This window comes from Notechis scutatus, chromosome 4 (genome assembly GCF_049901735.1).
Source record: "Notechis scutatus isolate UNSWTSFEM ecotype Mainland chromosome 4, rNotScu1.2, whole genome shotgun sequence".
Taxonomy (NCBI): domain Eukaryota; kingdom Metazoa; phylum Chordata; class Lepidosauria; order Squamata; family Elapidae; genus Notechis; species Notechis scutatus.
In genome coordinates, this window is record NC_142012.1 from 124,295,118 (window position 1) to 124,309,118 (window position 14,001).

General features: G+C 39.8%; 1 protein-coding gene across 1 annotated transcript in view; it reads right to left on the reverse strand.

Annotated features, from left to right (window-relative positions):
* Positions 1 to 4,716: 4,716 nt before the first annotated feature.
* HPSE2 (heparanase 2 (inactive)) overlaps positions 4,717 to 14,001 on the reverse strand; it is a 142,506-nt gene continuing 133,221 nt past the window's right edge. The window contains exons 10-12 of the mRNA XM_026667632.2: positions 10,796 to 10,941; positions 8,728 to 8,874; positions 4,717 to 7,580 (exon numbers count right to left, since the gene is read on the reverse strand). Coding sequence (XP_026523417.1) covers positions 7,415 to 7,580; positions 8,728 to 8,874; positions 10,796 to 10,941 — 459 coding nt within the window. The 3' untranslated portion in view covers positions 4,717 to 7,414. The remainder of the gene's footprint in view (positions 7,581 to 8,727; positions 8,875 to 10,795; positions 10,942 to 14,001) is intronic.

Here is a 14,001-nt window from a genome sequence, read left to right on the forward strand (position 1 = left end):
AAGTTTATCCTGGTATAATTTTCTGCTGGCTCAAGTACTATTGTGTAGTATTTAACTTGGCTGTGATTATTCCTTTCATCGAAAAATGTGGTACCAATAAAAAAGAATATTTGTAATTCAGAGTTGAAATGGAGGGGGAATTTTTGGTGTTCTCTGAGCTTGCTTATTTTCTTGCAGCCATTACCTAGCAAGAAAACAAGCAAGAGAGCACCAAGGGGCCTCCCATTTCAACCCTGATTGAAAAATGTCTCTCTTGTATGTGAGTGTGTGTGTACACGTGTGCGTGTATGTGTATACACATATCCTGGCTCTCCAGGTATATTTCTTCCCCTTACAATTTTTTCCCCAATCCTAGATAACTATTTGGACCGCGGCACAGCCAAAATTTTGAAATTTCTTTGTGGATGCTGATTTGTAATAGTTTCCATGAGAGGACCTTATTAGAAATTCTGTGGTAGCTGTGATGAGGCAGTAAGCAAATTTCCCAAAATTGCTCCTTCTTACTGTTTCTAACCTAAGGGATACTCTCTGCTATCTTGTTTACTTTTTTTTCTAGATAAATCGACACATTTTGAATAAGAATTTTGTCTGTAAAAAAAGAGTATAGTGTAGGGGAGAGTGGTATAGCAGCTAAGGCAATAGACTAGAAACTGGGCGACCTTAGAAACAAAGCCAATTGGGTGAGTTTGGGTCAGTCGCTGTCTCTCAGTTGTAGGAAGGAAGCAATAAAAACCACTTCCATAAACATTGCCAAGACATTGCAGGGACTTATCTTGGCAGTTGCCAGGAATCAACACTAACTTGACACCACTACCCCCCAAAAAAGAGAAAAAGAAAAAGATGCTGGCAACTAGCTATTTTCACATTTAATGTTGTTTGAAAGAGTTTTCCTCCAAGTTTCAAGTTGGGCAGGAATATGGATGATGAAAGATAGAGGGACCAATTTGGGCATCACTTTAGTCTATTTATATCATAACTGCTGTTGTTCTCTCTGCCTTCCCTGGCCCTAATTGCTCCCTCAACCCTGTGTCCTTTGGGCTTCTTGTTGATCTTTCCCACCTTCTGTATCAATCCTCTCCTTTGACTTCTCTCATGCCCATCTTTTAGATATTTCATTTACAATTCCCATCACTTCCCATCAGCCTGACTACTCAAGGGTGTAACTGAATATTGTTTTGTACTTGTTATCGTTCTACAAAGTGTCATGTCCACTGATTGTGCTATATAAATAATGTTAATTTTAAGCCTTGCCAGCGAGCTTGCTGCAGTCAGCAAATTTGCTAATTGCTCTGTAAGCAGCATGCCATGACACAGAGTGAAGGATGTGCAGACAATTACTTTCAGTGAAGAACTCCAGTGGTAGGCTTCAAGAACACGAAGTGGAAACAATTCTCCTTTTCTTTTGGGAATCCTTCCCTCCCTTGTCCTGGGAAGCCTTGTGATAGTTGCTACATGTTTGACGTTTGACTGCAGAGCTGGTAGACTTAAGATAAACTTACCTTCCCCAAGCTAAGTGCCCTTCTCCCCAATGGCTAGGCTTCAAGGCAAGACTGCAGCAGCTAGTGAAAAAAAATGTGATGGCCACTCTTTTGGAGATGACATAAAAGAGATTAAAGACACTATAAACACTTAAGTGCTAGATTATCTCCAGCTGAAAATAGAATCTCTAAATGAGAGAAGACTGTGGGAAGTCTGTGGTTATGTCTGCTACTGATTTATTGGAAGCTGATAAATCCTTCAGGGTGAAACGATGTTGCTGGAATTCCACTCTCACTGGGCCAATTTATATGTGACTGAAATTGCAAAAGAAGATTATTATATTGGACCAGGAGCTATCTTATTTTTATTATTTTGTTTTATTGTGACACTGGTTTATATTATAAATGATTTTGCTTTACCTATTGCATGATGCAGGGGCCAAGCTACCACATGGCACAGTGGTTAGGCTATTGGAGTTGGAGCCTGGAGACCTAGGTTCTAATAATCCCTTTGGCACAGAAAATAGCTGGTTAACCTTGGGTCGGTTACTGTCTTTCAGACTAAATCAGCATCAAATTCTGCCCCCCTCTTGGGGAGGGAGGGGAGATCTTAAATGTATTCCATGTTCTGCTAATGTGCTTGTATCTACAGGATTGTTTTTTCAATCTCATCCTAATTAAAGAATTGTTTAATCAAGTTAAACAATTAAAGGTTGATCTTGAAGTTTTATTCCCAGCTCTCCCCTGTCTTCCTTCTTTATTCTTTTCCAATTCATTAACAACTATGTATTTTAGCTAATAAATAAAACTTCTTTCCCTTCTTTCCTACTTATTGGTTCATATAATATTGGTTCATATAATATTAACAATAATTTACCACAATTATCTTATTATGTTTTGTAAGGGATATCAGGGATACTTTGTACAATAACTTGACAACTGTGTTCAGTTAATATAGAGTTTGTTTTTAATTTCATCATTTTAAATGCCTCTATTTTGTTATATCTATAATATTAATTAAATTAAAGATACTTATTGTAACAAGGATCATTGAAAGGTAGGATGGTGGATCCCCCAATTAAGCATACTCTAGAATAGTGTTTGCCGAGTTAAAACAAATATGGATGGAACATGTTTTTCTGCAGGAGACTCCTAATAGAAGGCTTGAGAAGAAAAGTCAAGGTCAGGGATCTGCAACTTACAGCTCTGGAGCCTCATGCGGCTCTTTCAGCCCTCTGCTGCAGCTCCCTGTTGGCTGATCCCACCGCTGGCTGGCCCCTCCCCTCCCCTGGCCTGAGAAGGTAAGGGTGATGGTGGGGTGGTGGTGGAGACTCGCTCCATATTCCAGAGCAGGAGGTGACTGGGTGGGAGTGAGTGACACGGAATTGGCCACGCCCACCCACAGACGAAAGCTCCCTTGAAGGCAGAGTGCCCAGCCGCTTCAGGGCGAGGCGTGGCTGCCCATGTCCCCTCGCCTTTAGGCAGTCTCTTTCAGGCGATGGAAGCTCCCCAAATGCAGTCACCAGCCACTTCAATCGGCCGGTAGAAGCGGCCTTGCAGCGAGGGGAGTGTGTGTGTGCGCTCGCCCGAGGCCGCTTCTACCGGCCGATCGAAGTGGCTGGTGACTGCATTTGGGGAGCTTCCATCGCCCGAAAGAGACTGCCTAAAGGCGAGGGACATGGGCAGCCCCGCTCGCCCGAAGCGGCTGGGGACTCTGCCTTCAAGGGAGCTTTCGTCTGCCGAAAGAAGCGGCCTCGTGGCGAGGGGAATGTGTGTGTGTGCGCTCGCCCGAGGCCGCTTCTACCAGCCAATCGAAGTGGCTGGTGACTGCACTTGGGGAGCTTCCATCGCCCGAAAGAGACTGCCCTAAAGGCGAGGGGACACGGGTAGCCACGCCACTCCCTGAAGCGGCTGGGGACTCTGCCTTCAAGGGAGCTTCTATCGGCTATCGAGGTATTCTAGCCTAGGCTACCTGCAGGGCACTCCTAAAGGCAAGTTTTCTCCCCATCCCCCCCGCCCTTCCCCCGCCCATTTCTCTTCACCTCGTGCAGTTCTAACGAACGATGTGAGAAATGGCGGGGAAACGCATGATTTAAATAGGCCTAAATTTTGGGGGCGGGGCTTAATTTCACCTAATGCCTAGAAATCATGCTGGGCCTTCCTATTGGTGGAGGCCGTATTGTTGGAGAAACATGGTATATATATGATAAAATCAAAGTACAATTTCAGATTACGTTGGAGCAGCAAGTGATAGAATTACTTTGATGCGCTACTGCCAGTGCAGTAAAGGACTTGAGCCACAGGAGGAATCCTATAGAAAATATTGGTCCAACATTTGCAAATTGCTGTGACTTCATGTGACCAGGAACAGGCCAGGATACAGTGCTATTTCATTTTGCTGTTCAACAATTCTATTTTGTTGTTATTTTAGGAATTATTATTTTTAAAGAAACTAAATTCTCCACAAACTCTTTTTGTACAGTGTAATTAGAATAGGATGTGCATATTATGAGGTTAACTAATTCCAACTCTGTGGAATTTTCTTATAGAGATTGAAAAAATAATAGAATAACAGAATTGAAAGAAACCTTGGAGGTCTTCTAGTCCAACCCCCTGCTTAGGCAGGAAACCCTATACCACTTCAGACAAATGGTTATCCAATATCTTCTTAAATTATTCAAGAGTTTGGTAACAAATATAAGACAAGTATAAGCTTTAAAATAAAGTTTTGCAGCTCAGGCTTATAATACTGATGTCTAGTAATGGAAATTTACTCAAATTAACTTGGAGAACAAGAAGTTGAGTCTATGGGTTTCAATTGACTTACTAAAATAGAAGTTGATTCCCCTTCTGCCGAATCCAAGAAAATATGTTCAAATTCTGTAGCAACTGTGTTACCCCTGTATGCTAGCTGTTGCGTTAGTGTATGTACAAGAATTCTGATGCTTTTACTTCATATCAGTGACCAACCTAATATCACTTTAGTTAATACTTCCTAACTGTCAGAAATCCAGAGAATGAAATTTAATGGACTTTACATTTCCATATACTAGACACTGTACATTAGGTTTCCTGAACAGAGCTAGTTGTTCAAAAACCATTGAAGCACTACATTTCTTAATAATTCTTTATTGAGAAAACATATTTTCTTCTAAACTGGATGTTATCCACATTTTAGGGGAAGAAAATGTAGAGAAAAGAAAACACTTTACCTTTCATTTTTACTAACTGGGTTAAATCTTTGCAAGTTATTTTCCTCAACTGTAAGCAACACTAAATTTTGCCTTTCTGTTTTGTATTCCAACCCTTCCTCGCTATCATTTTCTATCCCTCAGATTCTCAGTTTAGAGACAAGAGAAGAAGGTGTTGAGTTTGAGTCCTGGTGGTGAATTTCAAATTATTTTGTGTGCAGCAATAGAGAAATATTTTTAGTTGCCTTCTTGTGGGATGCGTTTTCTTGTTCCCAGTCTGGCCTTTTTTTGTGACCTCACATCTAAACACCACCCAGGTCCAACCTTATTCAGTAATTCTCAGAGAAGATGCAAAAAGGGAGAATATTTGCATTGATGGTTGGAGGTCACATCTATACTTTAAACTGCATTCACAATTCATTTTCCACATTCTGTACATCTAATTCAAGCTGCAATATATTTAACTGCAGAGCAGGCAGGGCAACAGAATTGGGTGAGAGGGCATGGAGAAACAAAGTGGGGAATACAGCTTCTGTAATTACATTCAGAAACTCAAGAGATTGTTTCACAAGCTACAGGCAGGCATGGCATCCCAGGCAATCCCAGTAAAAGGTACTGGAGTTTTTGGCAAATCAGTTGTCAAGTTTTTGCAATACATGCTATTCAGTTTTATGCTGTGATGAGTAGTGTACTGATATTGGTATAGCATAATAGCTGGGAGCATAACATCACACTTGGAATATGTTCCAAAGATCATTGTGTTTACCCTGTTAATACAGTAAATCATTACTACAGCATTTATAACCTAATCCTTTAATCAAAACAGTTTTTGTTCCTGCCTTTGCTGTTTATTCAGTTTTTTTCAAGGCAGGTTACTGCTTCTTAACTTCTATACCCATCCTTCATTTGCAATATAGAACTAAAAATGCTGATCTATCTTCCACAGTTATTGTAATGATTAATAATACTAATAATAATAATTATAGCATACCTAAAGTAATTGAAAACCCTAAAGAATTACATAAATAATATGATTCAGACTTAGTTTGTTTTGTCCCTGGTCTTGCATGCCTAAAGACAACATTGGCACACTTTTTTTTCCCATAATTGGTTGCTGTCCTAGGGGAAATTAAATCAATCAGGGCACATAATAAAAATAATTATGAGCTAGGTCAAGAAAATCAGTTTAGAAATTTTCATTCTATAATAAAATTAAAGGACCTTTAAATCTATATCAAAACTATTTTTGAACTTGAGAGGCCATTAAATAATTAGTTATTTTGTGAGGCCTGTACTTTAAACACTGATAACAAAACAACAGAGTCAGCTACTATTATTGGCACTTGTGAAAAGTTATTTTTCATTTCTTCTAGTTCCTCTCCTTTTTCTTTTGACAAGTATATATTAACATAGTGGAAGTTTCATTTTTATTTTTATGTTAAATCTCCTTATCATTTACATTTAATGTCAACCAAAGAATCCCAAGATTTTATATCTGAAATATCTCCCCCCCCAGGCTAACTTATTTTAATCTTGGAGAACACTGCATAGATCTTTGCTTCTTTTAGTAACATTTGAGTTAGGTGAAATGAATAGAGATAAATAATGTGGGGTGGGCTGTATCTAAAAGGCTAGGCAATTGTGCATGGGAGTGTAAACAATAGGATGGCTCCTCAGACTGGAAAAGTGTGCAGGGTTATACATAACAGATGTCTGGTTGCTCATAATTAGTTGTGACATCTAACTCAATATAAACACGACTTTTAGAAAGTGCAGGGATAGAGCTACTGGATTTAGTTTGCAAAAATCTGAATGACCACTAAATGAAAGCAAAGAGACACAGAAGATTATAGCTCTTTGCTGCCATAGAGAGTTTTGCAGCCCAGACTTAGTAAGATGCAGAGGCTTCAGAATATTGAAACAGAAATGTAATAGCTGTTTTTAAATATTTACAAACCTTTCTGTCATTTTTTCATGCACCACCTGATACAATTTGTCAGTGCCTCAAGAAGTAGGAAACATAAAAAGCCTCAATTTCTCAGTTCTTACAAGTATTTTTTCAGCTTTTCAGAAAATATAATTTAATAGTTAACATTTACAACAAATGCTCCAAGGAGGCAGCATTATTTACAGTGGCCAAGACCAATCCTCTTCTTTTCCATCAAACAATGCCATAGGCTCAAGCAGTTATAGACACTCCAGAATTTCATGTCTGGGTTGTCTTCTGCAGCAATACTGGGTGCTTAATTCTTCAAGATACAATTCTGGTTCTTCTAGATGCGTTTTCCTGGCTACGTTGCTTGTTCTGTTGCCACTTGCCAGTAGGGGGCACACCATCCACAGGGATAACGCTGAAATACCAGATTCTTAAGCCTCTTCCTGCTGATACTTTTTTGATAGTCTCTGGCGTGATGGATGCATCTTGAGTTTCCACTTGCTGAGCACAGAAAACCAGGAACAATTCTTCATATTACAGCTTCTTCATTGCCCACAAGGTGGCACAAAGTCCCCACTCTATGATAGTCTATAGGAAAATTGCAAAGGGTTTAAAATACTGCTTATTTGGAAATCGCCATAGCAGGTGGAGATACCAGGACCATAAGAACATAAGAAACAGCTGTGGATAGTCAGTATTTTCCTGGAGGCACTTCTGTACTCTTTTCATTGGTGGTGTCTGCGCACCCCTGCCAAGAAATGCCCCGAGAGGGTCTCAAGGTCTGCCCTTGGCAGTGGGGTTTAGAAGAGCTACCGATACCGGCATGCCAGGGCATTAACATTCTTCACCACATAGAAGCTCATAGTGAGCGGTGGAATAACAAGGGTTCTTCCAGGACGAAGGGGACGAGGCTTCAGATTTGGCAGGGTTCCATCATCCAACATAGTGAGGAGCTGTCCATTAAGCTGTACAGACCTACACAGACCAGATGCATTTTTTCAGTCAAAATGTAGAGCAGAAAGCTGCCCCTTTCCAGATAATGGGGGGGGAAAGGTAGAGATAGCATAGATGTTCTCCATGACAATGATAAAAGAAATACAGGACAGTGACTCCATTGTCAGATTAATTATACCAATACTAGAATCACATGGATGGTGAGAAGGGCTGAGAGTGTAGAATTCAGGACAAATAAAAAACTTTAGCGAATGTATGGTTAATCTAGGGCAGGGATCCCCAACTCCTGGGCCTTTAGCTGTTTGGAACCGGGCCGCGGAATTGGCGGGCGAGTGCATGCATTCCCACTTGCGTCAGCAGCCCACCACTTGCACGAAACCATCCCCCCTCTCTCCCCCCCCCCCATATGCAAAGCCAGAAAGTTTGGAGAACTCCGATCTAGGGCATGCATGATGACAAGGTGCAGTGATGATCAACAGTCTGGAAGACTTTAAAAGCAGATTGGACAAATTCATAGCATACCATTAACTGACACCTAGTTATGACTCATGATGGTGGAATCTATTTCCAAAACCAAGACAATACGTGACTCAGTACTACTTACTGAGAACATGAGAGAGAGGCCTACTGTGTTCGCATTCCATTTGTGGGTTTCCCACAGGCATTTCATTGGCCATTAGGAAAATGAAACGTTAGACCATATAAGCCTTCTTAGGTTGAGTGCAGTACTGTACTTTTTTATCTGATTTTGTGCGGAGCACCATAAATAAGTGGAGAATAAAATAAGAAGGTATATCGGAATAGTTTTCTTTATAAGGCATGGAAACCTCTGGTCAAGTGTGAGTGGAATTTTTGGGGAAAACAACATTGCTGGATTCTCCATCAGTATTTTAAAACTGGATGGAATTAGACACAGTGACAAGTTCCAAAAAGGTAGCCTTTACAACACAAAAATGCATGGTTTCTTAAAAGTGAACATTATTCACATGATTTATTATAACATACATTTTTGGGACAGAAAAATGGTGGAAATTAAATGGCAGGTATAGCACACCATATATACAGGTGAATAAATAGAATACCGTGCTTAATATCAATGCTTGGTCATTAAAATGTTCCTTTAATGGGTTCTCATGATAGTGGCCTTGAACTGGACAATAGCACTCACCTTGACTGAAGTCCTTCCTGACCATAGGGTTGCAGCACATACTGATGGACAAGCTTGTCCCGAAGGGTCCCCACCAACTTGATTTTCTTTCGTGACCGATGCAAGTTGATAATGTAAATTGTGATAGAACCACGGACATAATTATGGCTGTGAGAGAGATAAGAGCTTAAAGGTGAACCATTTGAATCCTTGTAGTAATAATGTGTTAGCTCTAGAATTAAAGGTATTCACTACTATTTTCCAATCCCAATGTGACATTCTAGTGATAAGAATCCCATTTTGGGATTTATTTAGCTTAACTGCCTAACAGCAAGAAGCATTTCCTGCCGTTCAATCCAGGATGCTCTTCTGTCATATCTATTGTCCAATTTGTCACTTTGCAAATAAAGATTTGGCTAAAGGATACTCCCAACATTTTCTGCAATAATTCCCTGGTCTTAATGAAGCCACTATGGCAGCCACTTAGCAGTACAGCTAAATGTTTTCAGAGCAGCTAAGGTCCCATGTTTCCAGTAAGATAAAATAACATTTTTGCTTCAAGATCTAGCCTCGATAGTAGGAAATATCATAAAATTGAATAGCACAATTTGGATGTATATATGTAGAAGCATCAATATTCTATCCTGGAAAAAAGTTAACATCCATTAATGCAGTAAATGTAGCACTTCCCTGTCTAGTTAAATGAATAGCCTTCCAACTCTACCATTGTTTAATTACAAGTGGCTATTAAACTGAGTAGGAAACTGGCATGTAGGACAGGTGCAGTTACTACACCTGTGATGAATGGATGATTAGAGAGGGCTTCAGGTTTTTAATGTTGCAGGCAGCAATAGGATGATTACTAAGCCCTTACAAGTTTAAGTAAAATCCTCCTATTTAGCTGTAATTTACCATTGTGTACATGTAGAAGAGCTACCTGCCTAAAAAGCAATATTTTATAGATCAGAAGAAAGCTACACTGTATGCTAAAGAAAAGTCCTTTGGGTATGTGGGGGGGTATTTGAAAGCTAATAGAATGGTTAGGTACATGTTGGGAGTCCCTGGCTGAAATCTCAGCTAACCAGATGAATTGTTTTAGTGGTTTTTGGTAATCTTTCAGTCTATATCTCTTGCCTGAAGGGTGATGGTGTGGTTAACAGCACTATTTTATTATAGGATGCTTATACAGATGCGATAATGCAAGGCATCTGAAGCTTTATACATATTATTTCCTTAGGCATATAAGGTTTATAAGGTTTTCAGTGCTCCTGCTTTTGAAGTAAGCTTAGGCAAGAATATCCCGAAGAGGAGAGGATTAGCTTCTGCTTGCGCACAGGTGGCCCCCATTTACAGTATTTGCCCTGGGCATGGAAAGGAGCCAGGGGTCTGCTGACCTGTGCCCACTCTCCCTTTCCCATGTCTCCCTGTTTCTGTTGCCAGTTACCTGTCAGTCGTTGGCCAAAGCTCCCTCTAAGAGGGGGAGGGGGAACCTTGCTGAAAGCATCTGGGTGATGTGAAGTAGCAACAATAGAAACCTGTGTCTTTAGGAAAGTCCCAGATCCTACACTCCTGTGATGCTTTGAAGGCTTATCATAGAAACTCTAGCTAGGCTAGGTGCCCCAAATGGGAAGTGGGAAGGGGGAGAAGGAACTGAAACTAAACCATGGGGCCTTTGGGGAACTGTACTCCCTTGATGTCATCCACAAAGATTCCCACCACAGTTCCAGAGATAGGGTGAGCTACCCTATCAACACCAGTGTTATTCCTCCCCTCTTCATGATCTGAGAAAGCCACATTGCCAAGTTGTACACAGAGAGGTGGGGGGGGGGGGAAAGAGGAGGCGAAATCTTATGCATGTATTTATATAGGATTTTTCCTCTAGTGCACTATTGTTCAAATAATGAATCTCATTCTTTAGCAGAGCACATAGCTCTGGAAGCCTGGAACACACAGATTCATCTGAATTAGATGACATTTTCTTTTTGTGGGTGTAGCTCACACTGATTAACCCCATTTGGGTTGTCTGGTTTTCAGTGCCCAATCTCCATTTTTTTCCTTCAGTAGTTGCACCTGCTCCAAGATAACTCACTTGTAGTAACTGGTGCAGTGAGCATAGATCCGTAACTTATCACGAATCACCCTGCCAGGGCGAGGTTTTCTCTGCAGTCCAGCAACATGAACAGCAAGTACTCTGGGTCCAACAAGTCGCTTATATAGCAGTGAGAGCCAGTAGTCCTGTCAAAAAAGCCAGATTGATTATTCCTAGGACAGAGTTGATGGAGAGGTGGTATAAAGGATTATGAAACATATTCTAGTTTGCTGCAGTCCAAGAGTAACACTACGCATAAAGAATTATGCTTCTCTATGTTCAGAAAATATAAGATACATTTTTTTCTACTTTTAATAGTTACAATGTGGGAGAAGGTGGAATGTGTGTTTTTCTTGTATTGAGAAACAGTACTTGCACAAATTCTTCCTTTCAGAATAACTGTCAAAAACATTTGAGCTCTATCCAATACTAAACCTACTACTATAGAATTTAAGTATCCTTTTGCATGGAAAGTTTGTGACATGACCCCAGGGGCTTCTTATATAGGTGTGTTTAGAAAAGGAGGTATTGGAAAAAACATAAATTAGATGACCTTTTATACAATCCTACTAAGTAGACATGGCTGTCTCCTAACAGAGACTTACAGGATACATTCCCAGGGGCCCCGTAGACCTTTGCAACCAGATCTGAGCTCTAAAACTGTGCCCTAACTACATGGTGAAGAAATGCTGCTTGTAACCTGACAAATAATTGCAGTATAATAGACCTTCCACTCCCAGTTCTCTGAGAATTATTGTTGTAAAACCCAGAACATAAAATGCCACTTGTGGTTCTGCTCTCATCACTTCATGTTCTGTTCCTTCCAGTGACCAATGTACATGCATTTGTCAAATGAGATGCAGTACAACAATAAGGATGCCATTTACCACAAGAATGAGAACAATATACCCTTAGGATTCATGTGCAAAGCAGACAATTTATTCTTAGCTAAGGTGTAAACACAATTTGGTGCTCCTATACCACAATATTTTACAGTACAATTTAGAGCTGTCATGGCCTTACAGAAAAGACTATGAAAATCTTGGGATAAGAAATTCTTTCTCAGATATTGTTCATGAAGTCTCACATTTAAAATATCCTCTACGGTAGCTACTGAGTCTGAAAAATCTGTAAGCATCTCATAAGATATGCTATTATAATATGGAAGTTTTCTTACATGTTTTAATGTTCGTAATCTTAGTTGCCTAGGATTTTGGATAAATCTTTAATTTGTTCCAACTGAGAATTACTTCAAGTAGTAGTAAGGACCAAAATTATCATCTAATAAAGTAAATGGCAGTACACACTAAACTGAATACTCCAAATATATATATATACCGTGTTTCTCATATAATAAGGCCGGGTCTTATTTTTTTTTGAGCCCCGAAAAAACAGCTAGGCTGTCTTTTCGGGGGTGACTTAATTCCCCCCCCCCTTGCATCTTAGGGTGGGCGGCGACGGCTTGGATGTTGACTTCGGCATTGGTGGGGCACTTTGTATCAGGGTCAATGCAGGCAGCACCATATCCGAGTGTGCAACAAAAGTACTTCGTAACAGCAAGCCCCCCCCTGCCATCCCCCCCCCATTTCACATGTTTTAATATAGGCCTTAATTTGGGGGAGGGCTTAATTTCATTTCATGCCTATAAAACATGCTGGGACTTCCTATTGGGGGAGGCCGTATTGTTGGAGAAACAGGGTGTGTGTGTGTATATATATTTATATTTATATTTATATTTATATTTATATATATTTATATTATATATATATATATATATATATATATATATATATATATATATATATATTTATATTTATATATTTATATTTATATTTATATTTATTTATATTTATATTTATATTTATATTATTTATATTTATATTTATATTATTTATATTTATATTTATATGGATGATATTCCATAAGTTGAAAGACATTCACTTTGGCAAAGTGAATTAGCCTAGACCTCAGAACTGTTTTCATGGGGTGCCACAAGAGCTCAATTGTCCTTCCTTCAGCAGAGAATCTCTGGAGTTAGGGCTAGATCAGCCATGGCCTGTAAAGGAGAGCAACTGAGCTAGGCACCCAGCCAAAGCTTGTCGCCAGCTGATAGGTAGCCAGGCAAGGCAGTGATTGATATCATGGCTTCTCTCAGCATTGGAGGGTTTGCACAAAGGAAAGATAGCAAGTCTTTGTCAATGAGTTAGTGGGAAGATTCAATTTCACATCCCAGCAGTCTTGCACAGCCACAAACAGACACTTTCATCTCCCTGATAGCTCCCACGGGAAAAGAATGGGCACCGCATCCCAGCCCAGCTTCAGAGTTTGCTGAGGCTGAGCGATGCCTGATCAACAAACTCTACCTCTCCTTCCAAAAATTCACCTGTTCTGGATAGGAAGAAAGATATTAGCACTGAGTGAGTTTACTCAAAAGAAGATGCATGCATAATTTGTCATTTTTTTTAGCACTGTATGCTTAATTTAGGATGTTTGCAATGCTAGAGGAAGCTTTACATAGGATTTGGATTTTTTTTGAGGACCCAAAACTGCCTTTTTGGTATAAATGCTTTCGAGGAAAGTGTTTACATGTTGATACTCAGTAAACAGCAGATCTGTTTTAACTTGGACTTGTAACACAAGTCTTGTGTCTCTGCCTCTCCGTAGCCTGACAATTATCTGCACCACATTTTAATCCATCCCTATTCCCTATACCTTTTTCTCTTCTTATCAGTCATTTATAAAGCAGTGTTTTTTTTAAAATTAACTTTATGAAAAAAGAAGCATTCAAGAAGTATCATTTTTTAAAATCTCTCTGTGTCATAAGAACTACAGAGCATGCACATCCTTGTCTTTTATTGGTCTATGTAAGTTATCTAAGCAGACAGACATCTTATTTTTCTGGAGATGTGAGGCATAAGAAGCCTGAATCAACAAATTTTTAGCTAGGAGGAAATTTCAGCAACTTATGCTCTCCTAGAATCTGATTGCAGAAAATTTCCTCTTCATTACAGAATAACTCTGCTTTTGTGGCTGCTCTTCTGCTTCCCAAATCTGCATGCTGCACTCCAGGATTTTGTGGGCAGCCGGTCTCAAATGTTACCAGGCCTGTACATTTCTGTAATGGAGATTCAGAGCCTTTTATGCTGCCAAGTTTCACTTACAAGGTGTAAAATTTACTAGACTGAAATGGAAGAAAGAAAACCTGC